This window comes from Podarcis bocagei, assembly GCF_964188305.1.
Source record: "Podarcis bocagei genome assembly, chromosome: 4".
In the NCBI taxonomy this organism is placed as follows: Eukaryota; Metazoa; Chordata; class Lepidosauria; order Squamata; family Lacertidae; genus Podarcis; species Podarcis bocagei.
Window position 1 is genome coordinate 16,800,255 of NC_138128.1, and position 22,311 is coordinate 16,822,565.

General features: G+C 42.5%; 1 protein-coding gene across 3 annotated transcripts in view; it reads right to left on the bottom strand.

The window, feature by feature from the left end:
* Positions 1–12: 12 nt before the first annotated feature.
* The window catches only part of GPR160 (G protein-coupled receptor 160), a 35,448-nt gene continuing 13,149 nt past the window's right edge, over positions 13–22,311 (bottom strand). For 2 of the 3 annotated variants that reach the window (XM_081190595.1, XM_081190596.1), the window contains exon 2: positions 13–1,858. In XM_081190595.1, the coding sequence (XP_081046721.1) occupies positions 788–1,810 (1,023 nt within the window). In that variant the 5' untranslated portion in view covers positions 1,811–1,858 and the 3' untranslated portion in view covers positions 13–787. Of the gene's footprint in view, positions 1,859–10,633; positions 10,804–22,311 lie in introns of those variants that run through there. The other variant, XM_081190594.1, reaches the window with a different exon arrangement.

A 22,311-nucleotide genomic window follows, 5' to 3' on the forward strand; every position in this document is an offset into this window, starting at 1 on the left:
AACACTGTGTAATAAAATTATTTATATTTATTTATATACCGCCCTATACAATATAAAAACACAAAATATATAATCAAAATAAAAGCAAGAACAACCCAATAACCCCCTGCAAATAACCAGAGAGGGAAAATAGAATTTAAAACACACATACACAATATTTGTAATAAAACATATAAAAACACACACCCATCAGGTATCATCAAGGATTAAAAGATCAATTTAACTGTCTTTCAAATCAAAACATTTTAGCCATTGGTGTTTTTCCCAACCATTCATAGAAGCTCTTTGATCCAGTTGAGGCTTCCATGGAGGGGCGCTAGGAGGCAATTTTCTATTATTCCCCCTTCCTTCTGCAGCCCTTGCCCCCACCCCCAAATCTGTTCCAAGGGTTGAGGAAACCTTTGGGACAGCATTTGGTGGGAGCAGGGAAGGTGGCATTGAGGGCTGCAAGAGAAAGGTGGAAATTGCAACAACTGCCTCCTTCCGTCCATGGTAGCCTCCACTGGATCTGAGAGCCTTGAATGAGATGAGGGCAGAATTTGGTTATTATTACAAACAACACTGTTGGGCACCTTTGACAGTAATTTGTCATTATTTTGAAGTAAGCACCCATACTGGAAATCCAACTTGGTAAACAGCACACAATTACATTATAGCACCACTCACATACACATATTGGTGATCCCTTCCCCCAAAAAACCTACAAAAGTTTACAAATGTCGCAGAATAATACAATCTTCCCCCAAGCTGTTATGGTAACTCAATATTCACCTCTCGCAGCTGCTTGCTAACAGATTAAACTTTGGGTGGTGGGCTTTTGAGTTTTCTCTTCATCTTGGCAGTTGAATGGGGCAAAGCAGAATTCCCAGCTGACAAATGGATCCACATCCCAAGTCTCTTCTGTCATTTCAATCTGGCAGCGCCTGACCCAAAATGCGATTCCAATAATAAAGCTGTTGGCAAAATAAAGCCAGGGAACGTTCATCTCTATGCAAGCAGGAATCTCTGCACCAAGGAACAGGATTAGCATTTGAAGGAGCACAAATGGTGCCCAAGTGCCAATAAAGCAGATAAGAAGTCTTGTCAAAAAATGCTTTGCAGAGTCTTTGAGGTTGCACTCAGGCATATAAGGGAAGAACAAAACAACCTCTCTCTCGATGGAAATTAGTTTAATTGATTTCACCATATCCACAACTTCTGACCAACAGAATACAAGAACCAGGCATATGATAAACAGCATGCCTACCGTCAGCCAGTAGCTCTGACTGCTGGTGTAGAAAGGGCACTGGTAGGCAGAATTGGAATGGCTTACCTCAAGTCCTATAGAGCTGCCTGGAAGATTCAGAACATAACAGAGAACTGAAATCCACGTGAAGGCAACAGCAACTGTGTATAGTGATCGCCAACACATGTTAGGACGCTTGGAAGTTTGGGTTATTGTAAGGTAGTAATCCAAACCAGCTACAAAAGAAACTGGGTAAAATAAGATTCCATAGGCAAGGGCTGCTATCTGAGCCAGAAGACAGATATGATACACAGTAAATCGGACGCCTAAAAGCATGAAATCCTGAAAACAGGCAATGAAGGACATAGTTGCTAGAAGCACAAAGTCAACAAAGGCTAGCGAATTGCAGAAATAGCCCATATAACTCTCACGGAGATTTGGTTTTCGGACTTGTAACAAAAATAGATTGAGCATGACTTTCCCAAGCATGATGAGCAGAAGAGCTCCACTAGCTTCAGAATGATGGGAGGCTTGGCCATGTTGAAAATATGAAAAGGAACAGTTCTCACAGAAAATGGCAGCCATTATTTTGGATGGAGTTGAGTATTATTGAACTTTATTTCCAACACATACCTAAAACATAAAAACAAGGGTTGGTTAGTTATTTCTAGATTCTTAGATACATAATTAAAATAGCAGTACAAGCTATACATTAAAAGCTCGTTGGAATAAAATATGTTTTCAAAGACTTCCGAAGAACAAAGGGGGATGCTGATCAATACCTCCAGGGAAGGGATCCCACAACTGCGATGCCTCCACAAAATCGGGTATATCTATCCATATTAAAAGATATTGCACAATCAACCCACTGCCAGAGGAGTCCATATAAAAAGTTTCCTTTTCTTATCCAGCAGGCTTTAAATCATGCCATATTCATATGTTGCCATTCTTTCATTTTCCCTGCCTTCCTCACTTGTCAAGAGAATAAACACAGAAAACCAAGATGTCTTGTGTTTTGCTTTCATCACATTTAGGAAAGCATAGTGGTGAAGCTTTTGCATGTATGCAGTCTCATATTAAATCCCTGGCATCTCCATTTTAAAGTCAAGTAGCACCACTAGAAACACCTCTGCCTCAGACCTTTAAGAGACATTGCCAATCAAAACAAACAATGCTAGGCTGAGACGGACCCAAAAATCAGCCCCATTTCCCAGTACTGAAAACACCATTGCCCTGTTTCTTGACGTGCACTGTCAGAAATAATGGTTTTGTTTCTCAACAAAGAAACCATAGCCCCAAATGGGAAATAGCTCTGTACATGCAATCTTGACAGTAAGGCTCAGAGCTAGACACCAAACTTATTAACAAAGTTACTATTAAAGGCAGTCGGTTTACAAAAGCCTGATGGAACAAAACAGTATTCACCTGCCAGCAGAAGGACAAGGAGGGAGCCAGTCTAGCTTATCTGGGGAGGGAATTTCAAAGACTGGGAGCAGCTACCGAGAAGTCCCTGTCCCATGATCCCACAAAGCATGCCTGTGAGGGTGGTGGGAACAAGAGAAGGCCTCCCCTGAAGATCTCAAAACCCAGGCAGGTTTGTATGAGTCATCAGGAGACCATCCAGATCCATCAGCCTCCTGGGTGCAACACTTATTCAGTCCCCCACCCCTGCAGAGTCTCTGACTTCCAGCAAGTCTAAACTTTACCAGGTAGTAATCTGACCGTGACAACTGAACAACAGAAAGTTCCTCCACTCTAAGATCACCATAATCCAATTCAGTGCAGAAAACCAAGGCCAGAGTCCATTCACTGACCTAGTATTGACCAGCATCATGAGATCACAAGGTAATAGAACCATGGAAGGGTTTGGAAGCAAGAGAAGGGCATGTATATTTTGTTTATATCGTCTAGTCCAGGGGTCTGCAACCCGCGGCTCCAGAGCCACATGTGGCTCTTTTACACCTTTGCCGCGGCTCCGGGGCGGATACTAGCGAGGGGAGGAGGCGCATTGTGCACCCCGACACTCCCCACTGTGGCAGGCGCTGTACTGGCTGTGACGTTGCATGGGGGCGGTGCGTGCGTTAGTCATGCACCGTCCTGACGTCACCTTCCCGCCCACCCGCTACATTGTAAGGGGCATGTACGCTGGTCACTGCATTGAAAGGGGGCATGTACGCTGGTCACTGTTTTGAAGGGGAGTGAAGAACACACACACACAAAAAAGGTAACTTGTTAATTTAACGTTTATTTCTATGAGGAGGAGTAATTCTGAGGGGTCAAACAAAGAAATAATAATAAAAAAGTGACAAAAAAGTTATTTTTATAATGACGAGTTTTGCAGCTCCCAGTTGTTTTTTCTTCGGAAACGGGTCCAAGTGGCTCTTTTTGTCTTAAAGGTTGCAGACCCCTGGTCTAGTCTATGAATTTATGTATACCTCTCAGCTTTATACTGAATCAGACCCTTGGTCAACCAAAATACATTGTGATGCGCATCCTGCAGGCCAGCAGAACATCATGATGTAGCCACTGTTCAACCAAGTCACTGATCTCGGTGGGTGCAGCCTTATCAGTCAGAACCTGCAGTCAGCAGGAATGAGGTCAGTGGCATTAACTCTTGAATAATGCAGCCTTTATCCAAAGAAAGACCTGGACCCCACCACCTCTGGCTCAGACAGTTGTTTTCAGCCACTCTTGTGTCAGCATTTCTATTATAAACCTTCCCCGCCCCCCATCCTGCTCCTCGCTCCTATCTTTTAAAATGTTATGACTCAGCCTAAAAGGCCTGGGCAGCATTAAAACTCTGTTCACGAGGTCAAAGCACAAGAGCCATTTTATTTGCATAGATTATTCCTATTAGAGGAATGCCATTGTGTTGGAAGGCTTAAAATGGAAACACCAGGTGTTTGTACTCTTGAAGGCAGCAAAACTGAGTATTTTCGAGTCCCGTTCCGCTGGAGAATTCTGTTTCCCTCAATATTGCAGTCTTACACTTTTTAAAAAGCAAGTGTACAATTCTCTTTATTTGATGAGTTTCGCAGCATGAAAAGGTTCTTTAATATGCATAAAAATAGAGGACTGTGAACGGCTGGGGAGTGGGGAGCAAACAAAGCAGGACTACTAGGCAGTCAGACCTAGAGGGAAAGTACCTTCTCAGAGTCAAACGATCAACCAAAGCTTGCTTCCTTATACCCACACCACCTTGTGTCTCTTATCATTCAAGGCAGCTTACAAATTTACCATTATTAAACAGAAGCATTACTGTCCAAAGCAGGGCCACACAATAACCCTTTCAACAAAGTAGTTCAGTTGACTATTTCCATACTCTAGATAGGGTGAATAATGATGAAATATTGACTTTAAATTTTCCCCCATTTACCGTATTTTATTTAACAAAACTTAAACTCCAGGCAAGACTGAGGCACTGTTAGTAAGTGGTTCTCTAAACCAGAGGGGTTGGATACGGCCGGCTCTGGGTGGGGTAACATTCCCTCCAAAGGAGTAGGTACATAGCTTGCGGGTACTTCTAGACCTGTTACGGTTGCTTAAGGTTCAGGTGGCCTCAGTGGCACAGAATGCCTTCCACCAGCTTTTTAGTGATGATGCAGCTGTGCCCCTATCTGGACTGGGATAGTCTTAACATCTGTTGTCTATGCTCTGGTAACCTCTAGTAACCTCTAGGTTGGATTACTGCAATGCATTCTATGTTGGCTGCCTTTGAAGACATTGCAGCAATTGCAGATGGTACAGAATTTGGCAGCTAGATTGTTGACAGGGACAGAGCAGTCTGGACATAAAATACCAATTCTGGAACAACTGCATTAGCTACCAGTTAGTTTCCTGGCTCAATTTAAAGTGCTGATTTAACTTATAAAGCCTTCTGTTTTTATTTATTGTGTTTATTGTAATTGTGTTTAGTATTTTTGATGCTCTAGTATTTATTATTCTCTTTGCCCTACTGCTGAACTCAGGGTCTCCCTATCCTAAGGAGAAATAAGAAAGTGATCCATGACAGACAAAGACCCTGACAGACACATAGCATGATCCAAAGACTATCATGTGTAAGAGCCATTATGGAATAGCATCATCATTCATGGTTGTCACCATAAGTTTCCATAGTGAAAAAGCGAATGATTGTGGCTTGTCTTTTCATGATCAGCTGCTGCAAAAGCAACAAATGAGGCTCCGGCTATGTTGTCTCCTTGACATGCATGTATCACTTCTTTGGATCCTGACCAAATGCTTATTTTGTTTTGCCTTGTTTTGTTTTGTTTTGTTTTGTTTGATTTGCAAGCAGATTGTAGGGGAGTAGGAAGAGGCTGGAGACATTCAATCTGTTGCTTTCATGGCTTAAGGAGATTGGTTATGACCGAGTTTGCAGCTGTCAAGTTTCCTTCAGTTTACTTTAACTTCTGATTCATCTCTTGAATGTTTAAACAAATCAAAGGTTATCTCATTGTATACTGACTGTATGAAGAGGCTCTGAATTAACTTGTTGGATAGGGAAAGACAGTTGACCTGACCAGGCAAGATTTTGGACGTTGTAGACCATTTTCTCTAAAAAGGAGGATATATATTTACTAGATATCCTCCTTTTTTAGAGAAAATGGTCTATTTACTAGATGAGAATGAACTCTTGTATTATACACAGCACATGATGGTCCATGTGCTTTTGTTTATATTAACATCTCAGTGCTGGGTAAATGTCATAAGATGTAGCTGATTGAGACCATTTTGATCTTCACCCTGGTCAGGCCTCCAGCATTTTATACAGTGGTGCCCCGCAAGACGAATGCCTCGCAAGACAGAAAACTCGCTAGACGAAAGAGTTTTCCGTTTTGGAGGTGCTTCGCAAAACGAATCTCCTATGGGCTTGCTTCGCAAGACGAAAATGTCTTGCGGGTTCCTGCGGGTTTCCCCCCTTTTTTCTAAGCCGCTAAGCCGCTTATCAGCTGATCTGATAAGCCGCTAATAGCGCTAATAGCACTAATCCGCTAATCCGTCAATGGGCTTGCTTCGCAAGACGAAAAAACCGCTAGACGAAGAGAATCACAGAACGGATTCTTTTCGTCTTGCGAGGCACCACTGTATAAGGAACTCCAAGGAATAAACAACCACACCCCAGGCCAACCCCAACCTCTCTCACCACCAAGGAACACAAGCGAACAACACAAGCAACGCTGACACCAAACTCTACATACATTAAACATAATAGAAACATCGCCACCCAACCCCAACCCCACTCATCTTCCCTCCCGCCACTCCCCTTTCCCCCCCTTTTTTTTCTTCCCCTCCAATGTCTCAACAAATGAAACAGATTTGTAAAAATGTTACATGGAAAAAATACGAGGCATTACACTTACTTCTGTAAAACAAGAAAATCCTTAATAAAATATTTACCGTATTTTTCGCTCTATAAGACGCACCAGACCACAAGACGCACCTAGTTTTTGGAGGAGGAAAACAAGAAAAAAAATATTCTGAATCTCAGAAGCCAGAACAGCAAGAGGGATCACTGCGCAGTGAATGCAGCAATCCCTCTTGCTATTCTGGCTTCTGGGATAGCTGCACAGCCTGCATTCGCTCCATAAGACGCACACACATTTCCCCTTACTTTTTAGGAGGGAAAAAGTGAGTCTTATAGAGCAAAAAATACGGTATTTAAAAAAAGGAACTCTAAGGACCAAGTATGTTTAAAAACAAGGTTCTCCAAGGTAGCTTTCTATGCAATGCTACTGCTTCCATACACAGGGCGAGCTACACAGACACAACTTTTCAGTCTCAGTGCAATGGATGTGATAATGGTGTTATGAGGAAAGGTTTGGATTTGTTAGGCAGTGGGGAATATTCTAGGGCAAACTAGGCCTGCATAAAAGGGATGACTCCATTTGCAGTAGGATGCAGGTATGGGATTAGTCTTAGTCCCATACTCAAATCCAACAGCTGGTATAATCGCTTCAACAGCAGGCACTGAAAGAGTTGGAAAAATTCAGTCTTCAACTACACATGGATACAGAAGACTATGGAACAGAATATTATGCAATTCTGAGTATGTGTCCTTGGGGCGCCTACACAAGATGTGGCATTTTTAGTTCAGGTTAAGTAATCCAGGAGGGACACAGGTGGCGCTGTGGGTAAAACCTCAGTGCCTAGGACTTGCTGATCATAAGGTCGGCAGTTCGAATCACCGCGGCGGGGTGAGCTCCCCTCATTCGGTCCCAGCTCCTGCCCACCTAGCAGTTTGAAAGCACCCCTAAGTGCAAGTGGATAAATAGGTACCGCTTTATAGCGGGAAGGTAAACGGCGTTTCCGTGTGCTGCGCTGGTGCTGGCTCGCCAGAGCAGCTTCGTCACGCTGGGCACGTGACCCGGAAGTGTCTCCGGACAGCGCTGGCCCCCGGCCTCTTAAGTGAGATGGGCGCACAACCCTAGAGTCGGACACGACTGGCCCGTACGGGCAGGGGTACCTTTACCTTTACCTCTAAGTAATCCAGACTACCCACTATACCAATGAACATAGTCAGATATGGTTCATACTTTTACCCAGGGCCATCCTACACTAGCCTTGTGAAAAAGCAGTGTGAGTCCCTCCATTCACCAAACAGATAAATTAAGAAAATCAGGAAAGCTCTGCTGGATCAGGCCAAATGCCTATAAAGTCCAGGTTTATGCTCCCACTGCAACCAACCAGATACCTATGAGAAGCTCACAAAGAGGAGTGTGAAAGCACTCTCCCACATATTGCCTTCAGTACTGAGGGTGATAAACGGCCATCCTGACCAACAGACACTGAAATGTGAGCCAAAAGTGTGAAACTGGGTCCTCTGCAAGAAAGCCCACTTCATGTGTGCCCACTTCACATGATTACTGTATATACCACTTGATTGTAAAAAGAACCTTGAAGTGGTTTATAAAAAAATAAAACAAAACAATAGAATTACCACTAAAAAAGTTACAGTTAAAACCACAATAGTATAAACTAAAACAAATTTAAACTCATACAAATTTTCCAGTTGGTTGTCTGGTGAATCAGAGCTATGGTGGTGAATCAGAGCTATTCACTATGTGAATCAGAGCTCGACCAAAACTGGTGGTCACAAAGAAATCTATCTGTAGAGGACCTCATGCAGCTTCTCCACATGGGTACTGCAGAACCCAACTAAACCTTTCAAAAGTGGGATGGAGTCTCACCCTTAGCCCATTGCTTAATTAGCTTGCTCATTATAGGGCAATAAGCTGTTTTGAGTTTGCAATGTTAAACTGGAGAAATAGATTCAAATCTCAATAGAGGCCAACATTCACATTAATATGATTAGTAATGGCATGAAGAACCCAATCATTAAGAGTCCTTGATGGGGCAATCAGACATTACTGTTAACCTAGAGCACAATGGTGCCTACTGAAGACATTTTTATTTAAGAAGGCTTTCCCTGAGGTGTGACTCAGTCATTTATGGAATATTAATTGTACATATGTAGAAACAGTTGTTTTTAGAGTTTGCAGGGATGGTTCTATTGTTTTTAAAACTTGTATTTTAACTCATTTTCTCTTGTTGTACATGGCTTGTAAAATAAATAAATTTCTCACTGCCACACAAACTAAACTCCCTTGACTAGAAAAGGGTTGTTGATGTCAACATCAAATTTTCAGAAGCTCATAAGACTGGCCAGCAGTATTTTCTTCAAGCCATGTGCTTTACACCGTTTTCTTATTCCAAATTATGTGATTATTCTGATTCCTCCAAGGAAAGCATGACATGAGTGTACAGCACATGCAAAAAGCCACTCGTGGAAGTGTCAGACACCAAGCAAGTCGCAAACTATTTTTTAGAAACAACCTACTTACTAACAGTTACCTAGAAAAGGTCTTAAATAGAAAGTACTTATATAAATTGTGGGTTTTCATGACATTTGAAGCAACCATCATAACATGAAGTGTAAGGAAGTGATCTTGCCTGTTGTGTAAAGGAGAAAGGGGAATACACGCCTATGAATGAAGTGAAGGAGTCGTCAGGGGAGTGGGAGGGAGAAGTGGAGGTTATTTTCATATCAGTGGAGGGGAGTTAAAGAGCTAAGTGTGCAATTGGGAGCCACAAAATAAGACAACACTGGGTCTCACATCAAGGCAGATGGGGTGATAATAGGGCCTCATGTAGACCAAATATCTTGTTCTCTCTGAGGTGATAAAATTTGTGTACGGGGAATACTATTTCAGACTGCAAGGCGGGGGCTAACAATTTCCATCCATACAAAATCATATTGTGTACACACAAAAATGACCAGGGAGAAAGGTTCAAGTCTAGCTTGCTCTCCCCACACCAAGAAAAGCAGCTGAAGTGGAGGTGAGTGATTTTTCAATAGAAAAGCAGCTGGAAGGGTAAAGCAGTCTCTAAGCAGGTGGGGTTAGTGTAGTTTGGCACAAAAGGTGGAGTTGGGGGGCGAATTGTGCAGTTGGACAGCTGATAAAATGCAGTTTTGAAAAAGGAGGATCAGGCACTTTAGGTTTTTGTGTTTATTAAGCATTTAAATAACAGGCCATGTCAAGGACAGAATGTATACAAATTATATACGGGTAGAATGCACTCAGTTTTCTTACTTATTACAAACGACTCAAACCACATTATAACACCTTTGTTTGGGCCTCTTCTTCACCTTCCGGCAGGTGACGCTTCAACTCATCCAAGTAAATACCCTTAAAGGACTCCGATTTTTTTTGTGCTGGTTAGTTACTGAACTAAGGCAGATTCATAAATGCACCTTTGCTATACAGGGGTCAGAGGGACGCGGGTGGCGCTGTGGGTTAAACCACAGAGCCTAGGACTTGCCAATCAGAAGGTCAGCGGTTCAAATCCCTGCGACGGGGTGAGCTCCCGTTGCTCGGTCCCTGCTCCTGCCAACCTAGCAGTTCAAAAGCACGTCAAAGTGCAAGTAGATAAATAGGTACTGCTCCGGCAGGAAGGTAAACGGCGTTTCCGTGCTCTGCTCTGGTTCGCCAGAAGTGGCTTAGTCATGCTGGCCACATGGCCAGCTCCCTCAGCCAGTAAAGTGAGATGAGCGCTGCAACCCCAGAGTCGGCCACAACTGGACCTAATGGTCAGGGATCCCTTTAAAAAATAAAAATCAAACCTAAACAAAGTTACAACTACCCATCGAATGTCATTTGACCCTAATCACACCTTTGTGATCACATTTCCTGACTGTTATTTTGTCTGATCATCTCCTTTTGTTTTCACCTTCATTGCCACAACTTAACTGGTAAGCAACCTTTTCCTTCCAGAGGTGATGCGTATTCAGCCATTGCCTGGCAAGCAGAAATCTAACCGATTTAACTCTCACGATCCACACAGAAGCTTAACCTATTGCCATTTTTGCCTGCTGCGCAGTTGGTTAAAGAGCATAAAGCAGGAACTCACCTGTCTTAAGCGGTCTTCAGTTTCTAGGCAAGATAGCACATCAGGAGGAGGGCTGGACCAAAAAAAGGACATTTCCCCCCTCACCCCCGCCTTCCATAAATCCTTAAGTTTCTAAATTTAGAGGCTCATGCCTGTCTATATCAGAATTCACACGCGAACCTAGGCTCCCTGGAAAGAGAGAGACGCACTCTACACACGCTCAGAAGCACTCTCCTCTTCACGAATCCCTCGCGCCCAAAGGAGGTTCCCGACTCAGAGGAAACCCTGTCAAACACGCAAGCCGATCTTCCGCTGTCATCTCTTAAAGCGAGCCTTTAGATTAAGGGCGGGTCTTCAGAGTTCAGCTCGCGTGGGGCGGGAAGGAAGGCGGGCGAGCTCCTTCGGCGGCCACTTTTAACTTGCAGGCAGCCACCCACCCAAGCCCCACGCCGTGACCCAGCAAGACGCTGGGCTCGGCGGGAGGGCGAGCGAGCGAGCAGGCGGTCGGACTGCCTGCCTGGTATAAAGGTGCCCGCCGCTTGACTGGCGGCCACTCCCAAAGGCGGCCCTGGGTGGGGCTTCGCGGGCCTCGCTCCGCGAGCAGAACCGGTCTGACGGTGGAGGCTCGGAGGCAGAGAGGGAAGCGCCCTCAGAGCCCTCTGATCGTTGATTTCTCGGCCTGTTTCATGTGGCGCTTAATCTGACTCGTCCATCGAAGCCGCCGTCTGATTTTGAGCGCCCCTAAGGGGGCTCACGTCTTGGTCAGTTTATATCGCATTAGCCGTCTCGCATGGATATTATTTGTATTTATTTTTAAAGGAGGGAAAGACTTTCCCCACACGTTCCCTCAGCACTTGGTTGTCTCAGTCGTGGTCTTGAGCCACTTCTGGTGGCCTTCGCCGCCGCAGACGGGTGGGGAGTAAATATAACGAATACACATGCCCCCTCCGACAACCTGCTCTCTGCCCTCTTTTCATAGGTTTTACCTTCCCCTGAGGGAACGCCGTTCGCAACAAAGCCTCTCTGGCATAAATGTCACCTGCCCAAGGCATTTTGGCACCTGAGGCGAACCACAAAATGGCGCCCTTCTGAGCACCAGGGAAGAGGCGTGAGGGACCTTTACCTTTTTTTACATCAGGAACAAGGGTGGGTAGGTGGGAAATAAATATCTACATCATGGGGCTCTGCTGCTGCTGCTGCCACCCCTGTGGATCCTGCCGCCAGAGGCGGTTGCCTCACTTTGCCTAATGGGTGGGCCAGCCCTGCATAAGCAATGGGTACGTTTGGGCAGGCCTGATCTCCCACCTCACCCTCTCCTTAACAATAAAATTGCTCGCTGGATCCCATCAGCAGCACACCCATCATTTTTATCTGAGAGAAAAGCAGAAGGATGTGGGTGTGCAGAGTGAGATAAGGAGATATAATATCAGTTGGGAGAATGAGCAACTTGCCCCAGTTATGCAGTGATCTTTATAGTTGAAATATTCAAACCTTATAGTCTGAGACTTTTTGTGAGAAATGTATATGTTGTCTTTTCAGTTTGCTCCTGCAGAAAAGGAAAATGTTTTTATTAATCGTGTAAATCATAGGGCTTTTAAGAAAATTGCAGCAGGGGTGTGTAAGGCTATAGGAATATTGCAGCCAGGATGTGGAGTAGCTTTTGGTAGCATATTTCAAACTAGCTGTGGTCACATGTTCTTTGGGTGTTGTTTCATTTGAAACCTTGAGGCTGGGAACTTTTTGAGAAAGATAAGTTGTTCTGAAGAAATAGAGTATCTTTAGCAACCGTGGCCAGGGGCTTTTTGCAAAACAGGTAGCTGAAACAGGTCACGGTGTCACACACTTCAGTGAAATAAAGGAACCTAGCCTTATTTCAGAGGGACAGAGGCTTGACCAAATTAGGGGCTTTGGGGAATGGGAAAAATTAACCAAATAAGGGGCTTTGGGGGATGAAAGAGGGGGTGGGGGTTTGGATTTTACATAGCAATAGACAGACACGATAGGTGTTGAACTTTGAATGCCCCTTCCTAGTGGGCGGCAAAGGAGGGACTTGCACTCGGGAAAAAGGTTTACCGTATTTTTCACCCCATAGGGCGCACCTAGTTCTGGGGGGGAGGAATAAAGGGGGGAATTATTTTCCCCCCCAGGCGCGGGGCTGGGGAAGCCCGAGCTTCCCCTGAGCCCAGCCCCCAGAACAGGCTGCTATCCGCAAGCCTAGGGAGCCCGGCAGGAAGTCGCGCTGGGCTCCCAAGGGTTGTGGAGAGCTGCCCGAAGCCCGGGGCGCGCTCCGCTGCGCTCCCCAGGTTTCGGGCTGCAGGCTGCTGTCCGCAAGCCTTGGGAGCCCGGCGGGAACTCCCACGGGCTCCTAAGGCTTGCGGATAGCTCCCTGAAGGCTGGAGAGCGAGAGGGGTCGGTGCACACCGACCCCTCTCGCTCTCCAGACTTCAGCGAAGGCTTGCATTCGCCCCATAGGACGCACACACATTTCCCTTTCATTTTTGGAGGGGGGAAAGTGCGTCCTATAGGGCGAAAAATACGGTAAATATTCATGTTTTTGATAAGAAAGTGTGTGCCTGCCTTTTCAGGTCAACCACTTGCAAGTGTTTATTTTCAGTAAAATATTGCTGCTTCATCAACTTTGCCCAGACTTTATTATTTCAAAGGGGTAAAGGACCTAAGTCCTGGCCTAGGGACCAGTGTATCTTTCTCACATTTTTGCACCTCTTTTAGCCGTGTCCCTTTGCTTTGCCTAACTTTTATCTCCCAAAGCTGAAGCCCTTTCCCCAAATGGACCTCATGTGGCTCTTTGAATAACTTGGCCAGATCTTCTAAACAAAGTCCTCTCATAGTGTTGCACATTTCCATTTTCAAATGTGGAGCTGCCAGAACCAAACTGGCAGAACTCTCATCTGTTGTCCTCCAACAAAATACCGGTTTTTAACAAGTTGCAACTGGATTTGATGCAGTTTTAGAATTTCAATCCAAGAGCAAAGGAGTCCCTCTGGCAAGGGAAAACTGGAATAAATGTCTGACAAGAATAATCATCTTTGGGCAGCTAACCTATGAAGTTGTTACTTTTTTTGTAAATATATTTGTAAATACTAGGAAGGGGGCACTACCCCTATCCCTAATTTCAGTATCCTAGTCCCAAACTGCACTATCAGATTCTGGAAGGCTGATGTTTAGGATGCAAGTTTAATCACACTTACTATGTCCCTTTGAACTCGGTTGATGTTACTTCCAAATAATTATGCATAGGAATAATTTCCATTGAACAAAACAAAACTTCCTTCATAAATTCAGTGTAGTCCTTGGTACTCTAAAGCCATTACAGCAGCAAACAACACCGAGGAATCTTTTCACTCCCATTTCCCCTCCTAGTTATCAGAAATGTCCACTCCTTAACCTGCAGGGTTAATTGGACATATTCCAGAATTGTTCTTGAGTTTCTGCTTGGCACTTACACCCTATGTTTCAAACAGCCGAGCCTTTTTCTGCCATAGGTTATTTTGTGCTTGAACAAAAATTACTATTTCCCCTTGTCAGCATCACTAGTGAGTTCCTTATAAACCCTTCAGGATAACTTGACTGGTATTTTTAATATATATTATATTAAATATTATAAATATATAATATATATAATATAAAATATATAATATTTTATAAATATATAAAATATATAATATTACAATATATATTTTAATATATATAATATTATATATAATATATATAAAAATAATATATATATATTTAATATATATTTTCTTTTTTCTATCATTTCTATTTATTCCTGACATTCCCCTTGCTTTGAATGATAATTTGAATTATTAATTGTACTTAAGCTGGAACTGTACACTGACTATGGCCTGCCCATTACCCTCCCCTAGCTGCTATAGACTCTATATATGTCCCATGACAGGCGGGATGGGAGCAATGTGTATGGGCAAATGCCTCCTAAACCAAAGGAGCCTGCAAAGGTCCTTGCTTATCTCCATAACATAACCAGAATAAATTTTAGAGAAGAAAATGAATCATGCACATTTCCTTGATTTGTACAACTTATACAGGTTGCAGAATTGACTATAGTGACAGAAACAATCCATTCCTTACTGTACTGTTTTTTTCTGGTCCATTTAATTTCATCTTCTTTATAACCACTGCCTTATTTGTTGTGATGTTACAGAACCCAGATGAAACGCAGGAAGGCATAGAGATAAGGAAAGTGGGTGAGTGGCACGTTAAAAGGATACCAGAATACAAGACATAATTCAACCCAGGCTTATGAGGGTTTAGTGTCAAAACTTGTTTTCAGCGCTAGTGCTCATCCTAAACAGAAAAGACGAGTCTGCTTATGAGTATGTATAAAGTTCCCTCCTCACTGAATAGCTCTACTCAGTTAAGACACAACTAGGATTGCATTGCACAGAGAACAAACTACAGGAAATGACTTTCTTCACACAATTTGTAGGGACTAAAACTGACTCAGGCTCAAACTGTCACTCAGCTATGAAACTTGGGCCAGTGATTTATTACTACTACTACTACTACTACTACTACCACAGCTACTAGATTTATTACCCACCCTTCACCAGCAAGTCCCAGGGCAGGCTACAACAATTTGAAATTTAGTATTAAACAGTAAAGACAAATTACAGTCACTGTAATAGAGTGGGTCCTGAAAACACACATCTCAGTTAGCTTGATCTGCATCACAGGGTTGTTATGGAGATAAATGTTTAAAGGAGAAAACCTATGTATACCACCCTACGCTCATCAAAGGAAGGGAATAATAGAAAAGAAACATATTAATAGAAATATATTTTAAAAATGGAAAGAGTTACGTGACAGCTGTTGCTAGACACTACAGGAGGGGAGTGGAAAAGCTGCACATCATCCTTTAGTATGTAAACCCAATATTTATTTATTTATTGAGATTCAAAGGGTCTCAAAGGCAATTTACAAATAGCAAATACAAAAATAAAGCAGAGTGGGGGGGAATAAACCATTTTTTTAAAAAACCACAAACCACACAAGCAGCAAGGAGGTGAAGAAACAAAGTAAACACATCATCATAATCAAAGCAAAGTATATTGAACACAGCAAAAGTGGTGGTAGTAGAAGCAGTTTTAAAAGCTTTCCTAAAAAGCGAAGTTTTCAGCACCTGCCAAATGACACACGGTGACTAGGTCAGAACTGTAATTCTATTGTTGCGTGCTTTAGATACATTTATTTGTCCAGGCCTTAGAGACGTTATAGGAGCCAAGTCTCTTGGTCAAGGTACTGCTGAGTGCTGCTGCTGTTTTATGTATAGAATTATCAGTGTTGGATTTGCCAGTGATTAAACTATTACGATGTTTATTATATTATATTGTTAGCAGCCCTGTGCTTCTCTGATAACTGAGGAGGCAACTAAAATCTGCTGTTTTTTTCTCTTTCGTAGCTTTGAGCAGAATCTGCTTGTTTCTCTGCCGCTGCTGCCCAAGTTTTCTCCATGATGAAAATCCACAAAATAGATGAAAGCAAGCTATTATCCTCTTCTCCTGCACTTGGCCTCTAAGGTACACTCTTACTAATTATGAATTTAGTATGGCAGAGTAAGAATCTGCCCACACACACACACACACACACACACACACACACAACTCCCTTGTACCACCTGGAAATGGATCCATACAAAAAACGGGGACTAGTTTAACTGCTGCTTTCCAAAGCTACTCTACAGCGCTATTCCTGTTTTAAGACAGAAAATTATTCAAGTGGTCATTTAATACCATGTTTTCATATACAGTATTGCATTATAAAGTAGTTCCAGGAGCTATGTAACTCCCTAACCCGCCTGCAAGTTGGACTTCCTCTTACTTCCATAACAACCAGGTAGCCCTAAATACCTATAAGGGAAGAATTTACTAGAATGCAAAAGCCAAGAAAGCGGCTCTGTTCCTCCTCTTTCTGTATGTGAGAGGCCCAGAAACATAGGTTGGAGTTCAGGTCAGGAAATTTTTGTCTGTGGCTAAGCAGCCTAGGAGACTCAGGTGTGTGTGCACACAAGCCTAAATGTCAAAAGAAATGCAAAAAGTGAAACATTTAAAAATGCAACATGCTACTACAAAATATATTTAGCAAGTTTTACCAAATTGTCTTCAGCTATTGCTGTAAACATTATTTCAGATAAAGCCGTTTTTTAAATAAAAGGGGGGGGGGTACACATCAAACAAAGGAAAGAATATCTGGGTTGTCCTGGTCATAGTCAGTCACTGTACCACTGGGCTGTGCTATGCTCTTCAATTCTTCAGTTTCATTTTTTAATCAAATCAAGTATATTCAGTAATGTGGACTTTGATCAAGCAATTTGTATCTTGAGAGAGTTAAAATTGTTCAATAGATCCATAAGGGCAAAAAAAGATTATGCTGGATTAAAAACTACATCATTAGCATACAGTGTAGTTTTATTACGGTACTCGTGTTTGGATCAGTTTCCTGAACTTGCCTTTCAGCTCTTACCTCTGAAAGGAGAGCTGAGGGACAGCTGTTTGTTTATTTACAGACTCCTATCCAATCATTATATGCCACCCCTATGTCAAAACCCCAGGTTTCCTATCCCCTCCCCAATTATTATTATAGGGTTCTCCCCACACATGACAGGTTTAAAAAAACTGAAGACAAAACTTTTCTAAATGGCATTTGCAGTGATAAATCAATAAGCAGAGAACAAGTTAAGCACCCACTTCCTGCCCACAATCCTTCCTATAAATAGCCCCTACCAAGCTTTCTAGTAATGTTACACTGTAAACAGAGTTCCCATTGTAATTTATAGTGTGCAAGCCCATCCCATCCATGAGGCGGGGTGAAGCAACTGCCTCAGATGGTGGAAGCCCCCAAGGTGACCCCCACAGGCACCCACCACTGTGGTAGAGAAGCAGCCCTAATTTCTGGTGAGATCTTGCTGGAAATCAGCACTGCTTCTTCTTCTCTACCAGTGGCAGGGACAGTGGGATGAACAAAGTGGAGGCTGCAGGGCAGTGTGGCATTTATTCTGTGAAGGTATAGGCAGTATATGTTGTTGCTGTTTAGTCGTGTCCGACTCTTTGTGACCCCATGGACCAGAGCACGCCAGGCACTCCTGTCTTCCACTGCCTCCCACAGTCAAACTCATGTTCGTAACTTCAAGAACACTGTCCAACCGCCTCATCCTCTGTCGTCCCCTTCTCCCTGTGCCCTCCATCTTTCAGTATATAAATTATCATTATTATCATCATCATCTCCCAAAACAAGACACACTACCCCAATTAGTGTGGCCTTGGCATCTTGAGAGTTGCTGCCAGTCGGAGCAGGCAGCAGCAGCAGGCAGATAGTGTACATGAACAGTCTGACGCAACATGAAAAAGCTTTTTGCTAGTTTTTTTTTCTACAGCAGTTCTAAAAATGAACTTTTCCTCCTTTTCAAAATTAAACCGGAGGTTCTCTGGAATTGTTCATACTTTGTGTCAACTACTGGATTGCACCATACCCAGCCCTGGTGATTAGCCTAATGCAATGAACAGACCTCTGCTCATTTCCTGCTATTTAAGCTGATGGTGTGTTTTGAATATTTAACTGCACAGCATGTTGTTTTTCATGCTTCTTCAGTTTAGCTCATGATGATATATATATATATATATATATATTCAGTAATATATATATATGTACAGAAAATTTATAGATCACTTAAAGAGATCCCTGAGTGGTATACATAGAAAAAGTATAGATAACACACAGTTAAAGTCCACAACAATCCAAAACTCACTTTTTCCACAGAGTGTTTGTTGTGGGGGAGGAAGGGAAAGAAGAATGTTAGCCGCTTTGAGACTCCTTAAAGGGAGTGAAAGGCGGGATATCAAATCCAAACTCTTCTTCTACATAGAAAAAGTATAGATAACACACAGTTAAAGTCCACAACAATCCAAAACTCACTTTTTCCATATAGTCTTTTGTTTGTCCTCATCACCCTCATTTACATGCAGTTTGCCTATGGTCATCCTTGCTTTCTTTTGTCTGTTCCTTCTTTCCGTTGCTGCTCCACAATCTGTCTTAGAGTGTAAGCACATTGAGAGCAGGGACCTACCTATGTTGCCTTTGTAACTGGGTAAATACCATGTACTCCAGTGGTATGAATGAACAAAGAAAAATTCAGAAAAAGGTTGGCAAGCATAGAACTTTTCCTTCCCATGCTTCAGATGCCTCCCTTAGGAGCATGGAAATCCAATAAGATAGTGGAAAGAAAGTATGATGTAGCATTGATTTTCTCTTGCTAATATTTCTGTTTAAAATGTAGCATCCATGCTCAGGTCAGTGCAGCACTCTTCCTATCTGCAATAAGCAAGTTGGAGATACAAAGATGCTCTCAGCAGTTCAGATGTACTGAACGAGCATACCTGAGATCTGAAAGTAACCCAGATAATCCTTCATCTGCTTGGGATCCCTGTCTTGTATTCAGATAATAACCCTGTGTCATTAATTATCACTGAGTCAAATTACTTGGTTCAGATTTCTATTGGCCTTGGGGTAGGGTTTGAAACTGCACGGCTCCCTAAAAATTGGATTAATCATTAAGGGAGAGCAAGTTCTGAAAACTGTGAGTGTGTGGGATTGCTTTTAAGGATACAGTCTTTAAAAAACAACAACAGGGGAAAGCTTCACCTTGGTAGCTGGGCAGCAGAATGTCCTATGGGAACAACACTCTGTCAAAAGCACTCTTCCTGATTTATTGTTGAAGCAAATGAAGTTGTATTTTGTTCTTGAAATCAACGCCACCTCACAGTTTGCATAAACGAGTGAACCATGAACCAGCTGCATAGGTGTGTCTGACTGATACAAACATATATTAAGCATTTGACCAGGACTATGCACTGTGAAGTTGATGTTAAAACTACTAGTTGTGGGCCAAACTAGATATATTAAATACATTAGTAAAGTTCATTGATTTCAATTAACCTACCTGAGCATGACATAGTTGGATATAGCCCGTTGACCTGTTAAAAGAGACAGAATGTCTGCAGGAAGCACTGCCAAAAAAGAAATTGGCAGCCCTTTTTATGCACACATCTAACCTACCAACTCTAATGCAAAATAAAAAAATTCCTTCCAGTAGCACCTTAAAGACCAACTAAGTCTAAGAACTAACTTAGTTGGTCTTTAAGGTGCTACTGGAAGGAATTTTTTTATTTTGACTATGGCAGACCAACACGGCTACCTATCTGCAACTCTAATGCAGTCCCACAGTGCTTCTCTGAAAATCAGGATGTGGGCAAGTTAAGGGTATATCTGCATCTACTCACTGTATCCCCTCAAACAGCAATAGTTACTCCATTAGTAACTTCAGTAATTATATGCCTCATCTTGGTTGATGTAGAAGTCCTTCAGCTCATCCTGATTTGCTTGAACAAAATGTGTGTGGAGACTATACAGTGTCCACCCTTTATTGAGCATTCATTCTGACTGGTTTGTGGGGAGCTTGTACAACAAGCAGCACTCATCCCAGTTTGTTTGCCAGTAGGTTATATGTCTTCCTGTCCATCTATTAGTATCTCATGCTTTTTAGTGCATTTCCCCATCATTTCCCCTAATTGCAAAAAGTATGCTTTTCTCTAAATAAATAAATATGTGAATGTGTTGTGCCAGAGCACTTCAACCCACTTCGATTGTGGAAACCTACATTTTGAGAATGTGACTGAATGCCTCTTGCAAAATATTGGCAGTCCAGATGCAACTCTGCAGACACATTGATGTGAACAGGGGCAATGTATTCCTCACTGCAATGTCAGCATGAACAGGTCAGAAGGAAGTGTTTTAGTAATGAAACTACTACTACTACTGTTTGAGAGGGCAGGTATGAACATATCCAAATTTCCTCTCCCTTGTGTTCTTCCCAACTTACATATTTTCAAAGGCACCTGCCCCTAGCTGCTGCCAAATGTGCTGTTCTAGGAGCGATTTTCTGTACTGAATTACTAATATACAAATAGCCTTCATGTCTGAAACTCAACCACAGCATGCAAAAATTCCACATTAGCCTGAGCAGCCTCTCCAAAGACGTCTAAAAGAATAAGACAAGCTTTTATTTAGAAAATAATAATGATGATGGTGGTGGTGGTGGTGATGCAATCCGCACCAAAGCAGAGACATTATATTCAAGTTCACTGAACCTTGTGGCTATGATGTAATTTAAATGATAGAAATTAGCATATTGCAGAGATGCTAAATTTCTTTTAGCAAACAGAACCAAAGAAAATGCACTTCTTCCTATCCCATTGTTAAAAGAAAACCACTTTCAAAAATAAGATTGGCAACACAGCAGTGCGTTGCCTGGCGGTGGGCAGAGCCATAGCAATAGCTTCCTGGCAACAGGATCACAGCTGCTTACTGGGAGGGATGAGGTTGGGAGCTCCAGATTGGCTCCATTGGTGAAGTGTTCAGTTCAAACATTGCCGATGCCTCATTCCCCTCCCTCCCTCACCATTCTGGAAAATAAGATACATTTTAATATGAGCTATATAAAAAAGAAAGCAAAATCTAATTGCAACAAATAAAATTTGGATTAAAGTTAACTTTCCGGGCAGGCACATAATAAACATTTTTATGATGTGAAGTATCTGCTGAGGTAAGTGCATCAAATAAGCGTCCGATTTTCCCCCCCAAAACAAAATTGAGAACACTATAAAGGAGATATGAATATTGGCAAATATTTACAAAACTCAAATCGTCCAAATTGCTTAAAAGATGGAGACCATCTGTGTTTCTGTAATTTAGCATACATCACAAAACCATACCATACTGAAATAAATTTATATTTTTGATTTTGGCCTCCAATGACTCTAAATTTGAATGTCAAATTTCCAAGTGACACAACATCGCACAGTAATTCAGATTAGCTCCTGCCAAGTCCCTTCAGAATTCTGCAATTGTGAATCATGCTGCAATAAGAAAGTATATAGAAAACTCTTTTTACTGTTTTTATTAAATATTTTATTGGGTTACAAAAGAAGTACATGTGGCTCTGCCTCACTGGAAACAAATCTCGTGGTCACCAAATTTCACCAAGACACTATTTTCGAGAAGCAAAATAAATACACACTTGTTTCTAGAGTTGCCAGCTTTTGAACTAGTCCCATTTGATTTGCATCAATTAGTGGTCATAATACTTATCTCCCTGCTGTGAAAAGCTTTCATCGGCTAATTCCTGCATACCAAGCTCCTTTAAAAGCAACAAGAATAGGGGAAGCTGTGTGCCCCTCCCCCAAACTGGCTACACTTTCTCTTCCTCATTTATGGCACATCATCCCCAGGGCTTTTCTGAAAATATGCACTTTAGTGGTAGGGACCTTCACATTTTTCAAAGACATAGAGAGCAGTTTTCTTGGTGCAACCTTACATCTTTATAGAAATTAGGTTTGCTATCAACTCGCAACACTCAGTTTTTAGACTAACTTGTCCTCTGCAAGTGTTGAGGAAAGTGGTTAACATGTGAGGCAGCGGGCATTGAAATGAGGTGCCGTAGTCCACCCCATTCCTACTGCCCTTTGGCAGGTGGAGGGCAATTGTGTGCCACAGGGAGTCAACTTCTATTCATGAGGTTGGCCCTGCATTGTGTGCAGCCCTGGGAAATCAGGGTTCTACATGCAGGGCTGATGATACATGCATAGAGTCGGAAGGGATCCTGGGGG